Here is a 23,639-nt window from a genome sequence, read left to right as displayed (position 1 = left end):
GTAACTTCAAAACTCAGAATTCAGCACTCTTTTCGCGACGGAAATTAACGCACAACACTTGAAAGGAGAAGTGCAGAAAATAGAGAGAGAGAGAGAGAGAGAGAGAGAGAGAGAGAGAGAGAGAGAGAGAGGACATAGTATTGGGTCCCAATTACCCTCTGTAGGGCCCCCACCACGGATGGTGTATTTGCTTTATTAGAATGATGAGAAAATCTGAAAGAAAATACAGCAATCTTGGACCTTTTCTTGGCTGGAAAATCTTGCTCTTGACCTTCAGTTCTCCACCCCTTTGCTTAGCAAGTCCCTTGGCTTGTCTAGCCCTTGATTTACTTGAGCACTTGGTGAATAATGAGATGAATCATTGGGATTATGGCCTCCACTATTTATACTTCTCTTCAGGAGCAGTCGGCCAGCTGATAAACAGGCAGGCAGCACCAATGTCCCACGACTGGTGAAAATTCAGCAATAAATGCTGAATTAAATCCCAAAAAATGCTGCCTTTTTTTCCTAACAGGCTGAAAGTGATGCGCTTGCTTCTGATTGGTTGGACACAGCTTTTGTCCACAATCCCAGGGCTGGGCAGCCTGTATGGGCTGCCCCATACATGCCCTACAGCCATCTAAAGGCTGTAAACTCCTGGAATTTGCCTTATCTGTGCCCTAGGGCTGTCCTACAGCCCCTCCATGGCTGGTGGGTTCAGCCTGGGCCTTCCTGGTCCTCATGGGGGTGGTTCTACACCATTCCCATGCCCACACTCAGATCCGGGGTAGCCCTATGGGCTGGCCCCTTGTCCTAACCACTATCCGGTACCATACCAGATACACAGACCCACTGTCATCATTCTAGAGGGAGACTCATAGCGCGGACTGGCACTGTTTCATGTGCAGGACCGTGACCTTGGACTCATGTGCAGGACAATGCACACCTGACCTCGGACTCATGTGCAGGACAATGCACACCTGACCTCGGACGACTGAGATGGATCCTTGGCTGACTCGTCCCGGACTGGGCTCACATGGGACCAGTTCACCATCCCAGGTCCTGCACCTTCTGTACAGAAATGTCTACGTGGCATCCAAGTGCGGGATGCACGTGACATTCCCTTCTGCTTAACTTGACGGAAGCTGAATAGCCTCTAAATAATCCGTCAATAACGACGGATAGTCTTCGAAAAACTCTTTGTCGAGCCATACCGCTTCATGAGTTCCTCGGTCCTGAAACTTCGTGAGGAACTGTCGTAGTCTTCGGCGTGAGCCATGCTTGAAACGGTGCAGAAGGATCTGTTCTGGAACCATTACTTCTGCTTCATCCACAATGCTTGGTTCCGCTTCGTCTTTGACCTCTGAAGGGAGTGGACGTGCGTATGGCTTTAACCAACTGACATGAAATACATCGTGCATAGTCCAACTCGGAGGTAGCTTTAACTGCATAGACACCTCATTAATCTTTTTCCGGATGGAAAATGGTCCGAAGCTCCTGAAAGACAACTTTGGGCATCGCTTGCCCACCTGTTTCAGTCTTTGCTTCATAATCTGAAGATAAACCCAATCTCCTTCCGAAAACTTCATATCCCTTCGGTCTTTATTGGCCTGTCGAGTGTAGGCCTCTTGTGCTTTAGCCAATCTGTCCTTTACTGACTCTTAAGATTTCCTGGTAGGACTCCGTCACTCTGTTCGCCTCCGGTACTGAAGACGAAGTCTTGGTTAACGACGACTGGAAAGGTCTTCCAAACGCTGCCTCATATAGAGTCCTGCCAATAGCTGAAGAAAAAGAGTCATTCAAAACAGCTTGAACTGCCTGCCACCACCAACCAGCAACGCCCTGTTCTGCCCATTTTGCAATGATGCTTGCAAATAGCACCACCGCCAACACCCGTGTGTCGGCCAATTTTTGAAAACAATGATTGCTTCATTTGTTGCCGACATCCACTGTGTGAGCTAGGTGATATTTGGATTTGGATCTAGAACTTCGACTTGGAACTGTACTTGGATTCACTACTAGCCCGTTGAGATACTCTTGTAGGTCATCCTTGTGGTGTACTCAGCATCAGCGATCTTGTGCCTCTACACTGACTTCGACCCAGACTTCTACATCAATATATTTGTTTGATATTGTATTCATTCGTTGTATTGGTCCTAGCTTGGAAAAGCTCATGGATTGTTCCTGAATAAATTCTTGAAAGGAGGCGAGGCCTCTTCCCCGCTCAATGTGATGTCCTATGCAAGATCCCTTTTTCCCTTCTTTCTCTCCCCCTCTCTCTCTATCTCAATAACTCTTGGACACGTGGTTGAGTCTGTCACTGCATGCCCCGCTCGGCTTGCAGTGGTATCAAAGCAAGGATTTCTATTGAAGAAATCTTTCTTGGAGTCATGTCAAGAGCAAAGGGAGACCAAGGGCCTAATGAAGGGAACAACTACGAGGCTAGTACAAGACTTCAAGATGAGAACCCAAGCCGACAATCTGTTTCTCATAAAACCGCAACCATTACATCAACAAAGTATCGAGATTTTATGCAGCTTAGACAGTTTCTCCAAGAAGAGTTCTTAGCTTGCAGAGCCAAGAAGGAACAGGATCATGGAAGGCCTCAGATGCTCGAAGATTTCATCAAAGATCAAGCCACTGAAGCCGAAGGAGTGGAAGTTGCCAAAGCCTATCTTTGAGCCAAAGGAGTCACTATTTGAGAAGGATCCAGAGCTACCCGATCCGCTACCCATGAAGGAAATAGAGAGGCTACTCATAGGCCCGCTCTCTCAGATGCAACTTCTTCAGACCAAGCAAGGAAAAAGAACACAAAGGAACCTTCAACTGGCAAAGTAGACTTCAAGCAGGGAGAGGAGCGTCAAATTCGATGCTAGCTTATGCAAGCAGTTTACATGGCGGGACCGAAAACCTTGGAAGCAAGACAAGACAAAGCCCTGCAAGCTGAAGCCCTACACATGCCTTGGATGGTCTGCAAATCGAAGAACAAAAATCGGGATCCATCCCAAAAGAAGAGATTCAAAGGGGGATCTCAATCAAGAAACGAGCCACAGGAGAAGAAGGACAAGAGGGGGGATAAACCTCCACTTCACCGAAAGAAGTTATCCCGCAAGCAACTTGAAGAATATGTCAAAGAAGGAAAGTGTTTCCAATGTGGGAAGAAGGGACATATGGCTGTAAAATGTCCTGACAGGCCAAACCAAGAAGCCAAGCCGCCCCAAACCAATGCATTGCCCAAGGAACTTCAACATCACCACCAGAGAGAAGGCAACTTTTCAAGACTTGGGGCAAAGTGGCTAACCAACCCATGCTTATCCATTTCCTTTGAGGGAATGTCAGCAGAGGTGACCCCTATTTTGGGGAAGCTTTGCTTACAGATTGGGGACTATGTGGACCATGAGAACTTTGTTGTAGGTAAAAGTTGGACATTGTAATGTAATTTTGGGTGTGCCCTGAAATAAGAAGATAGATCCGGTCATTGATTGGAATTTGGACTGGAAACAAGATTAGGTCTCCCTTTAAGGGCCAAAGGCCGCCGCCGCCTCCACAGCTTCCGTGGTGAGCTCAGCTCCCACATAGACCCCAACGGCTAACCCTAGTTCTTCAAACCCCGGTGCTTCAGTTGAAGCAATTATTAGCCGGGAGCTCGAAGATAAGCAGAAGGGCGTCCATGACCAGGAGTATGAGCGCAACGAATTGCTCAAGTCCTTTGGCTACATAGGTGGCCAGAGAGTCGTTGTCTTGTTTGACAGCGGCAGCACGAAGGATGTGGTCACGGAACAGGCCGCTAGGCGTGCCCGTTTCGAGCTGACTTCGGTGGACAAACAGGTTGAGGGTTTTAGCACAGGTATGACAACGAGCGTCAAGTATGAAGCTCTAGGTGCTAAGTTAGTGATTCAGGTCATAGAGTTTGTGCGTGACTTTATGGTTGCCCCTCTTGTAGGAGCAGACATAATTTTGGGTATCCAGTGGTTTCACAAGTTTCTTCCGGATGTCAAGTGGGACAAGCACACGTTCCAGATCAATCGGAATGTGTCAAACACCCCGGTGACCATTAAGTGTGAGCTAAGTATTCCGAACTTTCTGCTCATAAGCCACTTGCAGGCTAAGCGAGCAGTCAGGAAAGGCGCACAGTGTGCGATGATTTACATCCAGACAGCCCATACGGTGGCCAGTGCTTCCGAGAAGTACTCGGTTCTCCATGAAAAGTTCCAGAAGATTTTTCTTTGGGACAGCCTCCCTCCCCAGCTCCCCCCGTCCAGACCAGAGGATCACATGATTGACCTCCTCCCAGGCTCAGAACCCCCGAGCAAGTTTCCATATCGCCTTCCTAAGGCAATGGAATCGGAGTTGGACTGCCAACTCCAAGAATTGTTGCAAGCTGGCTTCATCTGTCATTAATTGGCCGACCATTTGGTCCATCTCCAGTTTTTGTCGCTATTATGGACCCTTCAAGGTGATTCACAAGATCAATGAAGTGTCCTACAGGCTTGCTTTACCTAGTCATTGGAAGATTCACAATGCTTTTCATGTGAGTCTATTTCGGAAATATGTGGGGCCAGATCCTGATGAGCCTGTCACAGAAGATCCGCCAGAGATTGAAGAGCTTGAGGAGATCCTCCAGCCAGAACAGATTGTTTTTCACAAGGAGAGAAAGCTACCTGCAGGAAAGCTTTCCAGGAGATACCTTGTGAAGTTTAAAAATTATTTGCCTATTGATGCCAAGTGGATAAATGAGGATTATTTTGCAGATTATCCACAGTTGTTGCACGCATATCTTGACGCTTTTCAGTTGAGGTCAACTCTTTAGAAGCCCGGGGGGATGTCACCAATTGGCCGACCATTTGGTCCATCTCCAGTTTTTGCGTCTCGTTCACTTGAGGCCAGGCCGGTGTCTCGTGTGAAGAGGCCAGTATTTTGCTGACATGGACGGGAGCCAGACTGGTGCCACCCGTGTGTTAGCAGGATGGTGTCGTATGGACGGGAGCCAGACCAGTGCCACCCGTGTATGACGTGGACTGTGTTCGACCCATGGGATTGTCACGCCATGGAAGAGCCAGTATTCGTGCCGTGTTTTGCCTATGGGACTGTCACGCCATAGGGAGACTCGTGCCTGGATCTGTGTCTCACCTATGGGACTGTCACTCCACAGGAAGACCAGGATTTTATATTTTATGTCGTGCCAGTTTTGTGCCGACAGATATTTTGTACTTGTTCCATGAACGGGAGATATGTCCATGTTACTATTTGCACATGCACACATATTTTGCATGTTTGAAACTGTTTTCGCATGACATGTATTTGTGTGTTTGTCTGCTTGACGTGTTACTTACTGAGCGGGGACGCCTGCCAGTGAGTCGTGAAGTCTGCTCTGTATTCTGACGAGTTTTGGTGCATGTGAACAGGTGGTAAGTATGTTGTACATGTTGTTTTTATTATTTTATTTCTAACCTCTTATTTTATAAGGTTAGGTGTTCACATTTATTTAAAAGTGGGCACCCCCTTTGGGCACCCACTTAGGGACCAAGGTGGAGAGCCCCACTTTTAAGTGAGTGTGGGGGTGGGCATGGTCACCTACCCACACTAGTCCCCCCACATGCATGCGTGGAAATCTCTAGTTGTAACTTCACCTTAATTTTTATAAAAAAAACTCTCTCCATCAAGCGTAAATCATCTCCGCTTCCACCCTGTTACGTGAGACAACCGGCGACTCTTCCCATCTCTACTGGCGACTGAACTTGCTGCAGGCGGCTGCCATCTCCCCCTGTACTGCTGCACATACTCTCTTCCAGGCGGCTGTCACCTCCAATAGCGACTGTATACACTGCTGCTGGTTGCGCCTGCTTTACTACAGGCGGCTGTATTGCCAGCCAGCACTGACTGCAGGCGGTTACTTCCCCCAGGCGACAGTACACCAGCAGGTGGCGCTGTCCTCACCTCTGCGTGAGCTCTCCTGCAGGCTGCACGTCTTCACCAGCAAACTATCTCTTTTCATCTCCCTTCCTACAGGCAGCTACTCCCCCTGGCGACAGTACCTGCAGGCTGCCTCTTCTCTACTGGCTGCACCTCTCCAAGCTGCGCATGCCCCTACAGGCGGCTATGGCTATGCGCTTGTGTTCCGGCCAGTAGAACACTGCCCTCAGGCAACTCTGTTTGGGCTCCTCCACACTGCGGCCAGGCATCTCCTCTCTTGCAAGTGGATGCTTCTTCTCTCACAGCAGGCGGCTGTACCCTTTGTGGTGGTGTTTGTCTTGATAGTTCTACACGAGGCAACTATTTCTTCAACAAGGGTGGCTTCATATTCTACACAAACACCACAAGTATTGGTTTTCCATCAACCATCTACAAGTAAGTGAATTTCAGATTTCAATAAAGTATTTTATGTTTAAATCTGATAAGGGATTCATCCCGCTCGGCCAACACCCGTTCGGTGCCGGGTTGTCCAAGCTATATTGGCGAACCTCGGTCCAAAGGTGCTGAGATCGGGAGAGCCAGGCGTTAGTACAAGAGCGCCTGTTTGTGCGTGGTCTCGGAACACTAGTGAGGCGCTCTCCGCGGAGTCCAGTGCAAGCACAGGACCGTAGAGATTGGACCACACTAGTGGTCGTTCTGTTTCGAGCTTCTACATCAAGTTTCGACTTCGAGCCTATTTGTTTGGTACTGTTTTCATATGTACATGGACATTATCTGGTTCTTGGAACCCATGGAGCATTGTATTTATTAAATACTCCCAATAAATATATCATATATTGAGGGGGGGTCGGCCCGTTCCGGCCCCAGTGCTGGTGTCCATCTTTCCATTTCATTTCATTTAAATTTCAAGTTGTATTAAGTTGTCCATTTCAAATTTGTGGTTTTAAAGTTGTGCTATTAAGCGTGTGGATGTCCAACGGAGTCTTTCCCACTTGACGGGATCGGTTTCATCATCCGCCCCAGCGTGTCGCCATTTGCAGCACCGATCTTGTTTGTCAAGAGGAAAGATGGGTCTTCTCGGTTGTGTGTCGATTATCGTGCACTCAACAAGCTAACTATCAAGAGCAAATTCTCGAGAGGCTGAATGGAGCAAAGGTGTTCTCAAAACTGGATTTAAAGAGTGGGTACCACCAGGTACGGATTGTAGAGGGGGATATCCTCAAGACAGCCTTCCGTACAGAACGGGCCCACTATGAATTTGTGGTGATGCCATTTGGTTTGACGAACGCCCCAGCTACATTTAACCGCATGATGATGCGTATTTTCCGGGATTTGATTGGAAAGTGTGTTAAGCAACGAGCTCTACGTCAATGAAAAGAAGTCGAAATTTTATCTGTTCCAGGTGCATTACTTGGGATATATAATTAGTGCTGAAGGCATTCGACTTGATCCGGCTAAAGTGGCCGAGATTGTTAACTGGGAAGTACCTCAGACAGCTTATGACATTAGATCATTTGTGGGTATATGCCAGGCATATTCTACCCACATCGACAAGTTTTCTGATCTCTCGGCAGATCTCACCGATCTGCTAAAGGGAGTGAAAACAAGAAGGCAAAAGATTCGAATGACTCCACGAGCGTTGGAGGCATTCCAGAACCTCAAGGTGGCTTTATCAGAAGCGCCTTGTTTAGCCCTTGCCTCGTGGGACGAACCATTTCAGGTGATCACCGATGCGAGTAACATCGCAATCGGAGGTGTATTGCAACAGAATGGTCATCCAGTAGCTTACATGTCTCGTAAGTTACTGCCCGCTGAGAAGAACTACTCAGTCTATGATGGAGAACTCCTAGCAGTTATACAGGCCTTCAAACATTGGAAACATTTCTTGTATGGCCGTGACTTTGAGGTTCGCACTGACCATCAAGCATTGCGCTGGATTCAGACGATGCCAAGTGCACAGTGGAGTGATCTACAACACCGCTGGAGTCAGATATTCCAACAGTTCGGTGGTATGATTGAGTACCTTCTAGGAAAGGCCAATCCAGTGGCCGATGCTTCGAGCAGGAAGGGACAAGTGTCTACGGTTCAGACCACTAGACTTGACCTTGTTGGTACAGGACTAGAGGACATGAAGCACACGTACGCGGATTCCGAGGAATTCGGTACTCAGTGGGAACAGGCATTGGATGCCACAGGACCATGCCATTTTCTGATACGCGATGGTTGGCTTTTCTACAAAGGCCGACTATGTGTCATGAAGTCATTCCAGGCAGCTCTTCTCCATGATGCCCATGACGCTATTACAGGTGGTCATAAGGGCATGAATTCGACTCTCGAGAAATTAGAACGGCAATACTATTGGCCAAAGATGAGACGTGATGTGTTTACATATGTACAACGCTGTGACATTTGTCAAAAGGTGAAAGCTCCTCGTGGAAAGAAGATAGGGTTGTTACAGCCCTTGCCAATTCCTGAGGGTCCTTTCTAGGACATTTCGATGGACTTTGTCACAAATCTGCCTCCCGGTCCGAGTAAGCGTAATACGCAGTGCTTAACTATTGTTGATAGGTTTAGCAAATTTGTTATGCTTATTCCTTGCAGGGCCAATGTGCTCGCCGAGGATGTTGCCCAGTTATTCATTCAGCATTGGTACCCGATTGGTGGGATTCCTAGAACCATAGTGTCAGACCGAGATGCCAAGTTTACCAGTCATTTTTGGAGGGCATTGTTTGATAATTTTGGTACTAAGTTGAATTTTTCCAGTGCATTCCACCCACAAACAGATGGCCAGACAGAGATATACAACCGGTTGGCCTTTGATGTGCTGAAGTGTTATGTCCACGATCAGCAAGGTAAGTGGGAATCGTATTTGCCTTTGGTTAACCTATCTACTACTACCCACACTCAATCATGCCCTATACTTTTTTTGGGGTAGTCCCACTATGAAATCCATAGAAATACTTTTACACTTACCCTCAAGTATTAGTAGTGGTTATAATATTCCACCTACTTTTTAGGCACTCAACTTTAATGACTTGGCACTTAGGGCATTTTATAACATAATTATGGGCATCCTTATTTAAACCTACCCAATAAAATTATCTTTTAACAAGTGCATAGGTCTTAGAAATTCCCATGTGTCCTGCACTTGGATTGTCATGACATTCTAGTAAAATATTCTCTTGAATATTTTCTTCTTTAGGTACACGCCGTTGAGCGGAAGTAAGCGAAAATGGGCAGAGGGCAGAGCGACGGAAAATAGAGCAGAGCGGTGGTGGTGACTTTTCTGGGTGGTGGCGATGGAACAAAGATGACAAAGATGTTCTTTGAGGGGCTCCACTCTTGATAATCTCCACCTTGTAGATGATATCCATCAAGGAAGATTCTTGCTTCTTTTATACTTGAGGGAGGAGGCCCTGCTTTTGCCAAAAGTAGGCCAAGCTTTGCTTTTTACTTTTTTTAAACTCTTGCTTGTCTTTTTTTTTTTTGGGACTTTTAATAAAATAATACTCAACTTTGGTTAAAGTTCTTTAATTATGCTTTTCCAACTTCAGGGCCTTACTTTTTGGCCTTGGAGCTAATTTTTGGAGAAGCGGCTTTTAGCTTTTTGGTTCGACTCAGTCTCCGCTTTCCAATGTTGCCCTTAGCTCATGGTCAACTCAGTTTGACTTTTTGCTTTTCCTTGCTTTTTGACCAAAATTGGTGCTTTTTCATGAGCCAAATTCAAGATCCTTGTTCCAATGCTTTCATCTATCTGTCCATGTGTACATGAGTTCCATCATGTGGAGAAGAGCTAGGAGGCCAAATAGTTACACTACTTGCCACCATAATTGGTCATGAGAGCTTACCAAGTTCAAGTAGAGTCGACGATAGTGGAAGTCTTCACGATGAAAGTATCTAGAAGGATGAAATCTTTAATTTGTCGTGATCCTTCACTACAATAATTTTCAAGAAAGTGCAGGGAACCTTGGGAAAGCTTCACCCACGGTTCTACTTAAGAAAGGATGGCTGAATTAGGATTTTCAGCCAAAGACCAAAAATTGCAGCAAACAAATGGACCGTTTTGTTGAATTCGAGCCATTGGGAGTGTGTAGAAGGAAGAATATGACCCGGAAACAATCTTGGATGCTTGAGAAATGCTCTAGTAAGCTTCGATATAGAGTTGGGAGAGAAGAAGTGCAGAAAATATAGCCATAGAGCCCTCTTGAAGTAGGCACCCACTTTTGAGAAGGGAGGAGAGAGGGAGAGGTGTGTCCACCTACGAAAGGTAAGTGCAAAGGGGTGCAAGATGGAGGTAATACATGGTTGGATACTTGTGACATGCGAGGGATTGATTGCAGTAAAACAACCGTAGGCTTAACTAAATTGCACTTAATTATACTTAAGAGATAGACAATGGTGTCAATGCAATGCAATGCAGCTATATTAAATGCAATGGTTACAATGAAGATCTATGAATAGATCTATGCTTGTCCTAGATGAGTATCTATCTCGAGAAAGGAGAGATGCCGAATGTTGATGTTGACTGAATGTTCCCTTCTCCAATGCTGAGGTCCACCCTTGAGATGCTGGCTTTCCTCTATGTAAGGAAACGCTGAGAAGATGCAAGATGTATGATGCCCTTATGAGAATGAATGATGCGCTTCTTATAAAGTGAGTGATGCTGCTGGTCGGCCTATTGAAAATATCTCCACGACTAGTCAAATGTCTAATATGCTCTTTTGTATGCTGTCAGTTGTTGATACCCTCCTGTCGGCTGGTTCCCCATGCCCCGACCTGTAGTGCTACATGTCCTAAATGACTTGAATGCCTTTTGTACCTGTTGTAGGTGCTGTAGCAGCCCCTTACACTGATGCTCATGTTGTGATATATGCTTGGGTACATGTGTTAACTATTGTAAATGCCTGGATAATGCTTGAATGCCTTTACTTAATGCCAAGAATGCTCTACTAAATGTTTATGAATGCCTAGAATGCCATGTCACTTGTACACCAATTGGGTGTGCATGTGATATTCCCCTTTGCTAAATTGTTGCTATGTGGTACACTTGACAACCTTTCAACTCCTCTGCCGATCCTCCTCCATTGAAACCACTGCCCCACCTTGTCTTCTTCTGTCGGGATTGAGGTCTCGACTGTAGGAGTTGAATCCAACTATGGGCGGGGACCCGGAACGATAATAATAGACCAACACTTCAAATACCAGAGACAGAGCATCGCAACACAGCGGAAGAACCATAAATAATACAAAGACACCGCACTGAGCCGGAATGGCCGCTCCCCCATAGGAACTTCTTTATTCAGTTATAAGCTTTTACAATAAACCAAGGTGTGGGTGCATATAGCACCGGATTTTCCACAAAGCATCAGCACAGACGTGCCCAAAACTCAGTCTAGAGCCAAGATACAAACATAGCTCCAAAAGCCCATCCGATAAACTGTCTCAAAACAGTCCCAAAATCCAGCTCGTAATCAGCCCATAAGCTGTCCATAAACAGCTCTTAAATTGTCCATAAAACAGCCCCGAATTCCATGCCAATTTAGCCCCAAAACAGAGCCATAAATCAGTCCCAGAGGAGCTCTCAGATCAGTCCCTCAATCAGTCCATAATAGCTCCAAAAACAAGTCGACCAGCTCTATGGCTGCCTGGGAGGAGTCAACCTGCTGAAAACAGCCTAGAAACTGTTGTACGGCCAGCGCAAGAGAGAGGAGGGAGAGCAAACTGTAGTCGGCCAGCAGAAGAGAGAGAGAGAGCTCCAGAGTGATCCTCCCCCCCCCCCCCCCCCTCAAATCAGCCCCCAAACCTTGCTTTAATAGAGTCGAGTTGCTATATTTGCACTTTCTCCTTTTTGCCCAAAATAGCTGAGCTAGCCCAAAAATATCAACTTTTTAGCCTTCCTTGGCTTGTACTCCAAGTTTTAGCCCAAAAATATCAACTTTATGCTTTCCTTGGCTTGTACTCCAAGTCTTAGCCCAAAAATAACTGAACTTGTCGAAATATATCAGCTTTTATGATTTTCCTGGCTTGATGCCCAAGTTTCATCTAGGTGCCTCCTTTTGTCCACCTGTCCAAGCCTAGAATAATAATATGTCCAGCCTGTCTTTAATGATGTGAGAACACACCGACTTATAAATATTATAAGTCACTTTATTGGATAAAATCCCATGCTGCACATGCTGTATGGCTATCTTTCAGGCCAAACCATGCCAGTAAAATGCTGTAGCTTTCTTCTGTGGAAAATCCCCGTTAACACCTTGGTTCCGCCCAGTGTGTGAAACACTGTTCAAGACTGGCGAAGGGACCAAATGATGACATGCTCCTTTGATGATGGATGTCATTCATCCTTGATCATGTATGCCTTGTAGATGCAAGATGCTAGACTGATTGCTAGGATGACTACTATGTTGATGCAAGCCATGTGCAACCCTATATGCTATGTAAGAATGCAGATGGATGGGTTACTGATACATGCCTAAGGGGAAAACCCCAAGGATGGCATGCAAGATCTTGAGGACTGGATTTAACTGAGCGGAAGCGACTAACATGTTGACTTACTGAATGACCTTTGGAATGAACATGACCTAAGGCTAGTTACCCTATAATGCTCTAATACCAATGTGACATGCGAGGGATTGATCGCAGTAAAACAACCTTAGGCTTAACTAAACTACACTTAATTATACTTAAGAGATAGACAATGGTGTTAATGCAATGCATCTATATTAAATGCAATGGTTACAATGAAGATCTATGAATAGAGCTATGCCCATCCTAGATGAATATCTATCTCGGGAAGAGAGAGAGATGCTGAATGTTGATGCTGACTGAATGTTCCCTTCTCTAATGGTGAGGTCCACCCTTGAGATGCTGGCTTTCCTCTATGTAGGAGGTAGGAGATGAACTGTATACAGTCTTCTAACTGAATGCTGAATATGCTGATGATCTGTTGAATGATGATGATGAACTGCTGACTCCCCTTGCTCCCTAGGAAGGAAACGCTGAGAAGATGTAAGATGTATGATGCCCTCCCTTCTGAGAATGAATGATGCGCTTCTTATGTAGTGAGTGATGCTGCTAGTCAGCCAGCTTATGCTGTCGGCCTACTGAAAATATCTCCACGACTGGCCAAATGCCTAATATGCTCTTTTGTATGCTATCGGCTGTCGATACCCACGTGTCGGCTGGTTCCCTATGCCCCGACTTGGAGTGCTACATGTCCTAAATGACTTGAATGGCTTATGTACCTTGTAACAGCCCCTTACACTGATGCTCATGTTGTGATATATGCTTGGGTACATGTGTTAACTGCTGTAAATGCCTAGATAATGCTTGAATGCCTTTACTTAATGCCAAGAATGCTCTGCTAAATGTTTATGAATGCCTAGAATGCCATGTCACTTGTACACCAACAGGGTGTGTACGTGACAATACTTACTTTGGACAAAGGGATAAGGCTTGGGCACCCGGACATTGGGTTGTGATTGCCTCGTGATTTCAGTGAGTAAGTACACAGGGTTGGTCATAATTTATAAGCGAGTTTTGGCCCGAAACTTATTAAAGTGTGAATACGAGAACCGAGTAGAGAAACCATGACTTCAAAATATTCAGATTTCGAGGAACATCCCAAGGAGAGAACCCTTGACTCAAATAAAGAAGGACTAGAAGTTGATTAAGAAGAGTCTCCCCTCAATGCCAATGAAGATCCTTTTGCGTCATCATTTCCAAGTCAATGTGACTTGGAGCTTAGGCATATTTTTCAAGGAAGATACTATTGATGAAGCCCATGATCCTGAAGAAGATGCCAAAGTTGCAACAATGGGTGCTCTAGATGAAGGGAAAAATGCAGCTCATGTAGCAAAGAAAAAGACACAGCTTATGTATGATCTTGTGGTGGCTTGTGCATGGAGGTTGCAAACGGCTGATGGACAACAGAACAAGCAGATTATGTAGCAAAAACTGCAGCTATGTGTGGTGCTACATGGCGGGCAGAAGAGGCATCAAAAACACACACCCTAAAAAATGCCAAAACCCAAAAATTTGCAGAGACCCTAAAAAACGTAGAGAAGTAGATGAGCAAAGGGTTAGCCAAGCATGAGCATGGTGGGATGGAAGACACATGTGAGAGGTGGATATGGTGGCTCTGGTGCCAGGTTGAGATTACAGCGTGCTTGAGAGAGAGAGAAAGAAAGAAAGAAAGATTTTATTAACGTCTTCCAAAAGACCGAACTCGGCCTATGAGACAAATCAGTGTACCTGTGTGGGGTATCCTCTGTCATCCCAACAAAATGATAAAGTACTGAACTAAAAAGCTGAATCTGGGTGTGCAAAAAGTACCATGAGTGGGGGAGGGGATGAAGCTCTACTACTAGGATGCAAAGCTATATGCATGGAGTATACAATCATGATATGCAACCTAGCTAGCTCCATCCTGTACCATACTGGGGGTATAAAATGGTATACATCAATGAAGGGGGTGTCCACAGCTCCCTGAAGAAGACATGCCTGGGTCTGCTTTGAAGCGAGCCAGGCATGTTCTTCAGGGAGGGAGAGAGAGAGAGAGAGAGAGAGAGAGAGAGAGAGAGAGAGAAAGAAAGATTTTATTAACGTCTTCCAAAAGACCGAACTCGGCCTATGAGACAAATCAGTGTACCTGTGTGGGGTATCCTCTGTCATCCCAACAAAATGAAAAAGTACTGAACTAAAAAGCTGAATCTGGGTGTGCAATAAGTACAATGAGTGGGGGAGCGCATGGAGCTCTACTACTAGGAGAATGCAAAGCTATATGCATGGAGTATACAATCATGATATGCAACCTAGCTAGCTCCATCCTGTACCATACTGGGGGTATAAAATGGTATACATCAATGAAGGGGGTGTCCACAGCTCCCTGAAGAACATGCCTGGGTCTGCTCTGAAGCGAGCCAGTTGCTCCGCACTCTCTCTGTGAAACTGAGCTCTGCTCTCTGTCATCTCTCTCTGGTATAGGCGTGGTGTCTGAAAGCCAGGTGTTCTCTGTCTCCTGCGGGCTCTGAGTGTCTCTGCTCTCTGGAGAGTAATTCCCTGCTGTGTAGGGACTGCGAGTGGGGTGGATCTTTGAAAAAATGTAGTAATCTGTGTTTGTCGTCCCCCCTCTGGAGTTGTCTGAGCTTGTAAGGATGTCTCTCTGTGACGCTGTATGTCTAGAATGAATCTCCCGAGTATGCGCTGGTCTGCTGCCTCAAAGAGCTGGCGTAGGGAATGTTGATCTCTGAATAAAATGGGATATCTCTCTCTGATGGCTGTATATGCTCTGCATCTGCATACATAATGCTCCTCACTCTCCACCTCCTCTCTGCACAATCTACATACCCTCTCCTCTCGGGGGATCCATGCTGCTCTGCCAGTCTCGATCTCCAATCGATGTGATGAGACTCTAAGCTAACCAATAGCTACTCGGGAGCCGTGTGGTAAAAAGCCCTCCATGTATCTAGGCCTCTCTATAAATCCATCATCAGTGATACTCATGAAGTGATCTCTGCAGTACAGCATCTTCGGTGGAAGAGGATGTGTAGGCGATATCCATGTCTCGTGTATAGAGTTGCCATAGGTCCTGTCTCAATACTCCGTTCCTCTCACTATGAGAGAGACGGATATGTGGTGCATCCCTGTCATACTGGAATGGTGGTAGATGATCCATGTCTAGGCCATGCTGTGAGAACCAATGTGTGACCTGTGCATACCGTGATCCTCTGTCTCCTGCCTCAGCCAGCTGTCTAGATGCCTCAAAAGCTCTGTATGACAATCTGTCCTGTGGCATCTCTCTGAATCTGTCTAGCAGGCATATAGTCTGGAATATGGCCTCTACCATCATAGGACGCGCAGCAAACGCTGCTCGGATAATGTCATGAGGTACTGACGGTTTGCTGCGTATCATGAGGTACTGACGGTTTGCTGCGTATCATGAGGGCCTGTGGTCTCTCTATCTGTGTCCACCAATGGGTAGCAAGGCCTGGCGCCCATACCGCTGCTCCATACATCAGTGTCGGTGTGACTAATGTGTCAAATAGCCACCCCTTCGTCCGGGGCTCCTGAAAATGCACCTGGTGGCACTGTCTCTCTAGCATAGCCAATGCTGCATATCCCCGTGTCAGTCTAGCTCTGGCTGCTGAACCCATGGTGAAGCGCGTGGCTGCTACAGAGAAGGTAACCCCTAGGTACAGGTATGATGTCACCACCTCCACCTGGCGTCCTGCGAGAGTGAATGTCAACTGACTCCTGCCCTGTCTCGATGTATGAAAGACCATAACCTTGGTTTTCCCAAGGTTCACAGTAAGACCCCTCTGTGTGCAGAAATCATCGAGTGCATGTAGATGCTGCTGTAGACCTCCTGGAGACTCAGACACTAATACGATATCATCAGCATAAAGCATAATATGTACTGAGGTACCTGCTAGATCAACTCCATCTCCGCCTCCCCATGTAATGAAGTCAGCCACCTCATCAATGTATAACCCAAATAGCGTGGGGGAAAGTGGGCATCCTTGCTTCACACCAGTGGTGCTAGCAATAGTCTCGGACATACCTCCTGGGCATCTGACTCTCCCAAAAACTTGCTCATATAATGCATAGATGCCCCATGTCATATCTGCTGGTATGCCAAGAGACTGCAGGCGCTGAAAGAGCCTCTCTCGTGGTAGTGTGTCAAATGCCTTGCGGAAATCCACAAAGCAGCAATAGAGCTTTCTCTTCCTCACTCTGGCCTGATCAATCATACATCTCAAAGTGAATACATGGTCAGTCGTAGAGAAAGCTCTCCTGAAGCCTGCTTGCCCTGATGAGCGTAAACCTGCTCGCTCAGCATATAAGCTAAGCTCTTGCTCCAACACTGCACCATAGAGTTTGGCCAACACGTGGCCAACCATAACCGTCTTGTAGTTGCTCGGATCGAGCATATTCCCTGTTTTGTGGATCGGCACAATGGTGTGCATCGTTCACTCCGCAGGCAAACCCTCTGCTAGTGCCCTGTTAAATAGGTGTGCAAGAAAAGGAGCCAAAGAATCTACTGCATATATGAGATGCTCACCCTGTAGGCCCATATGGACGGCGGCCCGTCCATGCTGTAGGCGGCGGATAGCTTCCTTTACCATCGAGTGGGTAAAGAAGCTAGCTGTGGTAGGTCAAGGCTCCTGTGGTTGAGGTATAGGTGGCTGCTGTGGGGCGTGGTATAGGCCCTCTGCATGTGTGTCATGTCTGTGGGTCTGCAATGGGTGTCGGTGTCCGGGGCTCTCTGAAGTGCCGCCATGAGATAGGGCCATCTTTACTCATGAAGAAATGGAAGATCTCTAGCTCCTGTATCTCTGCAAAGGCCCGCCTTTTGCGGCGAGTAAGTCTTCTCATCTCTCTCCTCGACTCCTGCTCTGTGATGGCTCCCAAGGCTCTCTGTATGCGGAGCCGTGAGTATAGGGCTCTGCACTCGTCATCATACCATCTGTTCTGGGGCATAGTCCCAGATCTTGTAGGCTCTCCTGAGTGGACACGATGTGGGAAGCTCTGTAATGCAGTCGTGTGTAGGAGTGATGCCAGCTGGGCTGTAATGGTATCCATAGGTGTCGAGGGATCCATGAGTAGGAGCCCATCCTCTACTCTGCCAATGTATATGTCTGCCATGTCATGTGTGAAGTAGATGGTAGTGTGTGGCGTCGGTATGTGGGGGGCTGGTGATACTGGTGATCCTGCTAGTGAAAATGCCAAGTATGTATGATCTGCGAGGTGTCAGGGGATCCATGAGTAGGAGCCCATCCTCTACTCTGCCAGTGTATATGTCTGCCATGTCATGTGTGAAGTAGATGGTAGTGTGTGGCGTTGGTATGTGGGGGGTTGGTGATACTGGTGATCCGGCTAGTGAAAATGCCAAGTATGTATGATCTACCCCAATAGGACGAGGTGGGATGGAGAATGAGGTGACAAGCTGTGATGCCTCCAAAGACCCCATGATGTAGTCTACCACGGTGCCTCGGGTCCGTGTATGACCCCCATGTGGGAAGCATGTCAGTCCTCTTGATCCCGGCCACTGTAGCATCCCGTTATAAATAACGAGACGATGCCTGGCTCCCAACTCTAGTAAGTGGTACCCATAATGTCCTCTGTCTGGTCCAGTGTCCGCCTCTGATGCCCGACTAGCGGCTATCTCCTTTGGATCCACAGGGTGGAGGATCTCCATGTCATCTTAGTCATACACCTCACACTGTCTGCTGTGTGTGTGGGCATCGAAGTCACCCATAAGAAATACTTCCCCTTGTGTAGAATAATGCATAATCTCCTCTGACAAACAAGTGTATGGGGAGGCTCCTGCTCCTCCTCCTGTGGCATGTCCTCTGTAATGACATAGGAGGATCCTGACGGAGGAGAGTAACATAGGGCTATGTATATAACCCTGTCCTGTGAGAGATGTAAGCTGATCCACATGTATCTGGCCTGTGGATCCTGTGCTACCACTCTCAGTCTCCCCTGTAGCTCCCGTCTGAATAGAGCTACTCCCCCAGACCCTCTCGAGGTACCCTGGCGTGCGGTCCTCTTGTATGCTGACTCTCTCTGGAATCCCTCTACTCGAGGTAGCCTTCTCTCTGGGCTCTGATGTGTCTCTGTCAGAAGTATGATGTCTCTCCTCCCCATAACATGCTCCAGTCGTCCAGGCTGCACCCATAGTGAACCATTACAGTTCCATACTGCCATGTGTATCTCTGTCAGTGGCTTGGTTTATGTCCCATAGGCCCCAAACCGCTAATCCATGGGCCGGCATCGATGATGACCCGACCATCTCGATAGAAGGCCTTCTTGCCTTCTCGCGTGTAAGACTCGTGGCATGCAAGCTCTCCTATGCTCTAGCTGCATCCTCGTGAGATCAATATACAAGAAAATAGGAGCTCCCTCTAAGCCTCGTAGTATGACCCTCTTCCTCATGAAGGTGACCCTCTCCGTCTCTCCTGCAAACTGAGGGCTCTCTTGCGTGTTGAGTCTTTCCCGGCTCTCCATGCTTTGGTGAAGGGGAGAGGGTCCTCTTCCCTGTAGCCTAGCTTCATGCATAGAAGCTGTCCATCTTTCTCGGGAGTGGAGTTGGGTGTCTCGGCTATACCCGTGACTCGAATGTTGAGGCGGCGGGCATGCCTCATCTTCTCCTCCTCAATGGTGGTGTGAATGATTTGATGTTCTTCCCTTTGAGTCTCCTCCCTCACTTCTTTACGGATGTTCTTCTTCACCACCTCAACCCATCCTGCCTGCGTGGCTTCAAGTTTTCCCTCCATGTCCTTTGTGAGAGAGATTGGGAGCACAATGGAGAGAGTGATTGCACAACACAATGATGAGTGAACTACATACCTAAGACTTCACCATGTACAATACTTCACCAAAAGACCTGAAAATCCTTTCACACCAATAAGACTCCAACTATTCCAACCAAGTTGTATTTGTGAAGTGGGTGTGATAACATTTTGTCTCGCTTCAGTACTTTGATTTAATAATTGTTCTAGCTTTCGAGTAATATTGGTCACATTTTACCCTGTTGTGCTCCTATTTTTTGAAGAAGGTTTGCTCACACATAACAGAGTAAAGACACTGCTTGAAGTTGGAATGGTGGCTCACTTTTTGTTGGATATTCTGTCACAGTTTTGAAACCTTCCTCTTGAGGAAATATGTGTGAAGTGTTGTGGGTGATAATTTTATGACTCAGGGTGATACACTAAAATTTGGCTTTGTTCTTTGATTTAATGACAGTTTTTAGCTTTTCCAGTAACACTGATCTTCACTGTACTCTTTAAGCAATTAAGTTATTGAGAGTTCTTTTGTTGTGATATCACTCTTTACCCTGTTGTGTTCCTTTGTTTTCAACAAGGTTTGTAATGGATTTGTATTTTTGGACTTCTCTTCCAGTTACGAGAGATGGATAAAGGGGTTGACATTCTAGTTGCAACTCCTGGTCGTCTAGCAGATCTTTTAGAAAGGGCTAGAGTTTCCCTCTCGCAAGTGAGGTATTTGGCATTGGATGAGGCTGATCGAATGCTGGACATGGGTTTTGAGCCACAAATTCGAAGGATTGTGGAGCAGATGGATATGCCCCGAAGGGGTGAAAGGCAAACTATGCTTTTTAGTGCGACATTTCCGAGAGAAATACAGGTACATGCATCAATCGTACTTTTTTACCCTGTTGTTTTGGTAATGTTGTGGATACCTAATGAAAGTGGAAGGCTTTTTGTGTGCACCTTTTTTGTATTCAATAGATGTAAAGAAACTTCACATAGTGTGAATTTATTGAAATCTTTAAAAGGATATGAACAGTGAGAAACTCCCTGGAGCTATTAAAAAAAGCAATTTTGAGTTTAGGCGATAATTCCTGCTTCTATGTTATCATTCAAGATCATTGGAATAATCTACTGGTTACATTTAGTGGCAGAAAACTAGAAGTAAAGGTTACCTTTTTATAAGACCTAAGGAATGAAAGGTCTTCAATTGAGTCAGAATTGCTAACAAAAAAACACTTGAACAGAACTAAAAGGGAAAACAGTGGTCCCTACTGTGGGTTGTTGTGGTTGTTGATACACAAGATACCTCAATTGGGGGTTTGGCCTTGTGGAAGTCTTGAATGAGTTCCTTCCACAGCAGAAAACTGCCCTTTTGTCTGCTTTGCATGCATTTCAGGCTTTGTCTAATTCTGCACCTTTCTATTTGACTTGTGCTGGAGTTTAACTCTTTAGCTATCCATAGTCTTGTGCCCTTCCACATCTGGAGGAGGGGAGAGTATCGATTTAGGAGTGTAAACTCCTGAATGATGGCCTTGCCATTTTGGAGGATTGCCCATTTCCTTGCTTTGCATGCCTCTCTAGCTCTACTCCCTTTTGCTTGAGCTGTGCTCGTGTCAAGTCTTGTGCTAACCATAGAATTGTACTTTTGGGAGTGCCTTAGGATAGCAATTCTATCTTCTTTGGTCTTGAAGGTGATCATTGCCTGGTTGTAGCTTTGCAGTCGGTGGTAAGGAGTTTACCTCCCATTTGATTGTTGGTGTGGCATTGGTCACTCTGGTGAATGTCTCCATGAAGCTGTCTTGTTGAAGGTACCACATGTCCACGCGTCTGGAAGCTTGCAAGTCGGACATTCAAGGCTAGACTGTCCTGTTGTGGCCTCAAGTTCGGAGGCCACCCGATTTGACTTTGCTAAAGATTGTGCTAGGAATCTCCTTGACTTGAGTTTTTACTTCCACCTGGAGGATTCCATCATTTCGTCGATGGTCCTTGACCTCTTTTGCTTAGAGAGAGAGAGAGAGAGAGAGAGAGAGAGAGATTTGATTGCCTTGTTATGTTAACTCTTGGTTGTGTGTGGTGAACTTACAGAGGCTTGCGTCAGACTTTCTTTTCAATTATATCTTTTTAGCGGTCGGAAGGGTGGGCTCAAGTACTGATCTTATTGTGCAAAAAGTGGAATATGTTTCTGATCATGAGAAACGCAGCATGCTGATGGACTTGATTCATGCACAAAGCAATGGTATTCAAGGAGTTCAGGGGAAGGTACATTCGTGTATGCTGTCTTTTCAGTCTCCTGTCTAATGCTGAGATGGTGGTGCTCGGCAGACTTGTCCCCAGCCTGTTCTAATCAGGCTGCTTTTAAGCTGTTTTTATCCTCCTTTTAAGCTCCTTTTAAGCATCTCTGAGTATTTCCATTAGTTTAATGTCTGGTTTTTCCTTTAAAGAAAATGGCAGGAAATGGTTGTACCCAATAATTGGTTTGTTTTGGAAACAGCAATCTTTGACCCTGGTATTTGTGGAAACAAAAAGAGGAGCTGATGCATTGGAGGATTGGTTATGTAGGATGGGTTTTCCCGCTACCACAATTCATGGTGATCGCACACAACAGGTATAATCTTGTGTGGTGCTTCTTGTACCTCCCTCCATAATTTAGTTGCTGTTTTTTTCAGAAACTGACATGTATACTTGAGAGATCAAAAGTAGGGTGCGTTTCTTGCTGGGATGGAGTGCCCTTGTAATAAAGACACTTTTTTTGTTTGTTTGTTTCCTGGCTTGCTTTTAACTTACGACCATGCTCATGGATGGAGAGGGATTCGAACCCCTGGTATTTTTCCGAATACTTCGGTTTTCAAGACCGACTCTTTAAACGCGTAACCACCCGGTGCACCAACGGGCAGGGACGCCGGAAATTTTTCTCGTGTGCTTTTTTCTTCAAAAAAAAAGTAGCTGCCACCTTGAGTCTACTCTTCACCTTCGGAGAAGTGATAGAAACTCAGTCTAATGGTTTATGCATGAACATTTGTCTACTGAGGTGGCTTATCTTTGCATGAACCTGCACCCACTCTTGGGTTCTAATAACCAGACTGGTGGACATCATAGTAGCAGGTAGTCTATGCTATGCATGGAGTTGATGATTTGAAACTGTGAGGAGGCTCTCATGGAGTCGAGGCTGCAGTTTGGTTTTGTTAAGTTTAATAACCTGACCTTTCCATTGCTATATACTTTTCTCTTTGTATTGTGGATAATTACAAGTTGTTCTGTTTGCAGGAGCGTGAGCATGCGTTGCGTTCATTTCGCACTGGTGTCACTCCAATACTTGTTGCCACTGATGTTGCTGCTCGTGGGCTTGACATTCCCCATGTTGCACATGTTATTAATTTTGATCTTCCAAATGATATTGATGATTATGTTCACCGGATAGGACGGACAGGACGTGCTGGCAAGTCTGGATTGGCCACTGCTTTTTTCAACGAGAACAACATGTCACTTGCAAGGCCATTGACTGAGTTAATGCAAGAGGCAAACCAAATTGTTCCTGATTGGTTAATGAATTATGCCACTAGGGCTAACTTTGGGGGAAGTGGGAGTAGAAATCAAAGGTCAGGAGGCTCCAGGTTTGGAGGCCGGGACTTCCGGCGGAAAGGGGGTAGAGGTGGCGGTGGTGGTTATACGGGTGGAAGTGGTGGATACGCTGGGGGTGGTTATGGAGGGGGTGGGGGTGGCTATGCAGGAGGCTATGGAGGCTCTATGGGTTACAACAATTATGGTGCTGGGGTCAGTGCGTGGGATTGAGCTTTTGCTGGCAAAAGAAAAACAGTCAAATCTTTACTCTTTTTTGGGGGACCTTGGCTTCTGAGGGCCTTATATCATCATTATATGTAGCTGTTTGTTTTCAGGTCTTAATAAGACTTCATGTTTCAGATGGTTTACCTTTTTGCGGATTATCAGCCTCACCCAAATATTTTTTCTTACTGGCTGATATGTACATTACTTCAAAGGTGACGGATTATAAAGCAGAAAGGGTGGGTTATTTTAGTATAGTGACAGTCGGGTGGAAGACATTGATGAGTAAGGTATAAAACCAATTGTGAGCGAGGATCAAATGATCCCTTGTACTGTCAAATGGTTAATGTGCACTTTCGCTATTCCAAATCCATCTGGTGTAAACCTTTACATATGTGTAGATAGTTATGGTTACATTGAGCTCCCCATCCTTTCTTCTCCAAAATGTGCTGTGTTGTGAGCTCGAAGTGTTATCTGGTGGTTTTGGACAGCCAATATTTTGATTTTGAGTCACATTTTTGTTTTCTTTCATCTTGATCATTTTGAGTTTGAGTGGTGGTGCATCTTGCTGAAATTTAAATGAGGTAAGCGCAGTAATGGTACACTAAATTACCACCATCCAATGCATTTCCAAGGCTGCACGCAGTTCCACGAGTGGTTTATCAGATCTGTAGCTGTTTGCTTTGTTGTGAA

At 46.0% G+C, this 23,639-nt stretch overlaps 1 protein-coding gene across 1 annotated transcript in view; it reads left to right on the top strand.

Moving 5' to 3' along the window:
• LOC147628817 (DEAD-box ATP-dependent RNA helicase 37-like) overlaps nucleotides 1–23,317 on the top strand; it is a 37,082-nt gene extending 13,765 nt beyond the window's left edge. Inside the window, exons 3-6 of the mRNA XM_086811972.1 lie at nucleotides 19,798–20,040; nucleotides 21,252–21,425; nucleotides 21,658–21,771; nucleotides 22,431–23,317. Of these exons, the coding sequence (XP_086668098.1) occupies nucleotides 19,798–20,040; nucleotides 21,252–21,425; nucleotides 21,658–21,771; nucleotides 22,431–22,955 (1,056 nt within the window). The 3' untranslated portion in view covers nucleotides 22,956–23,317. The remainder of the gene's footprint in view (nucleotides 1–19,797; nucleotides 20,041–21,251; nucleotides 21,426–21,657; nucleotides 21,772–22,430) is intronic.
• The last annotated feature ends 322 nt before the right edge of the window (nucleotides 23,318–23,639 follow it).

Source organism: Cibotium barometz, chromosome 18, assembly GCF_041138505.1.
Source record: "Cibotium barometz isolate CiBa-2024 chromosome 18, ASM4113850v1, whole genome shotgun sequence".
In the NCBI taxonomy this organism is placed as follows: Eukaryota; Viridiplantae; Streptophyta; class Polypodiopsida; order Cyatheales; family Cibotiaceae; genus Cibotium; species Cibotium barometz.
Note: the sequence above shows the minus strand (reverse complement) of the source record. Positions and strands in the feature narration are given on the sequence as shown.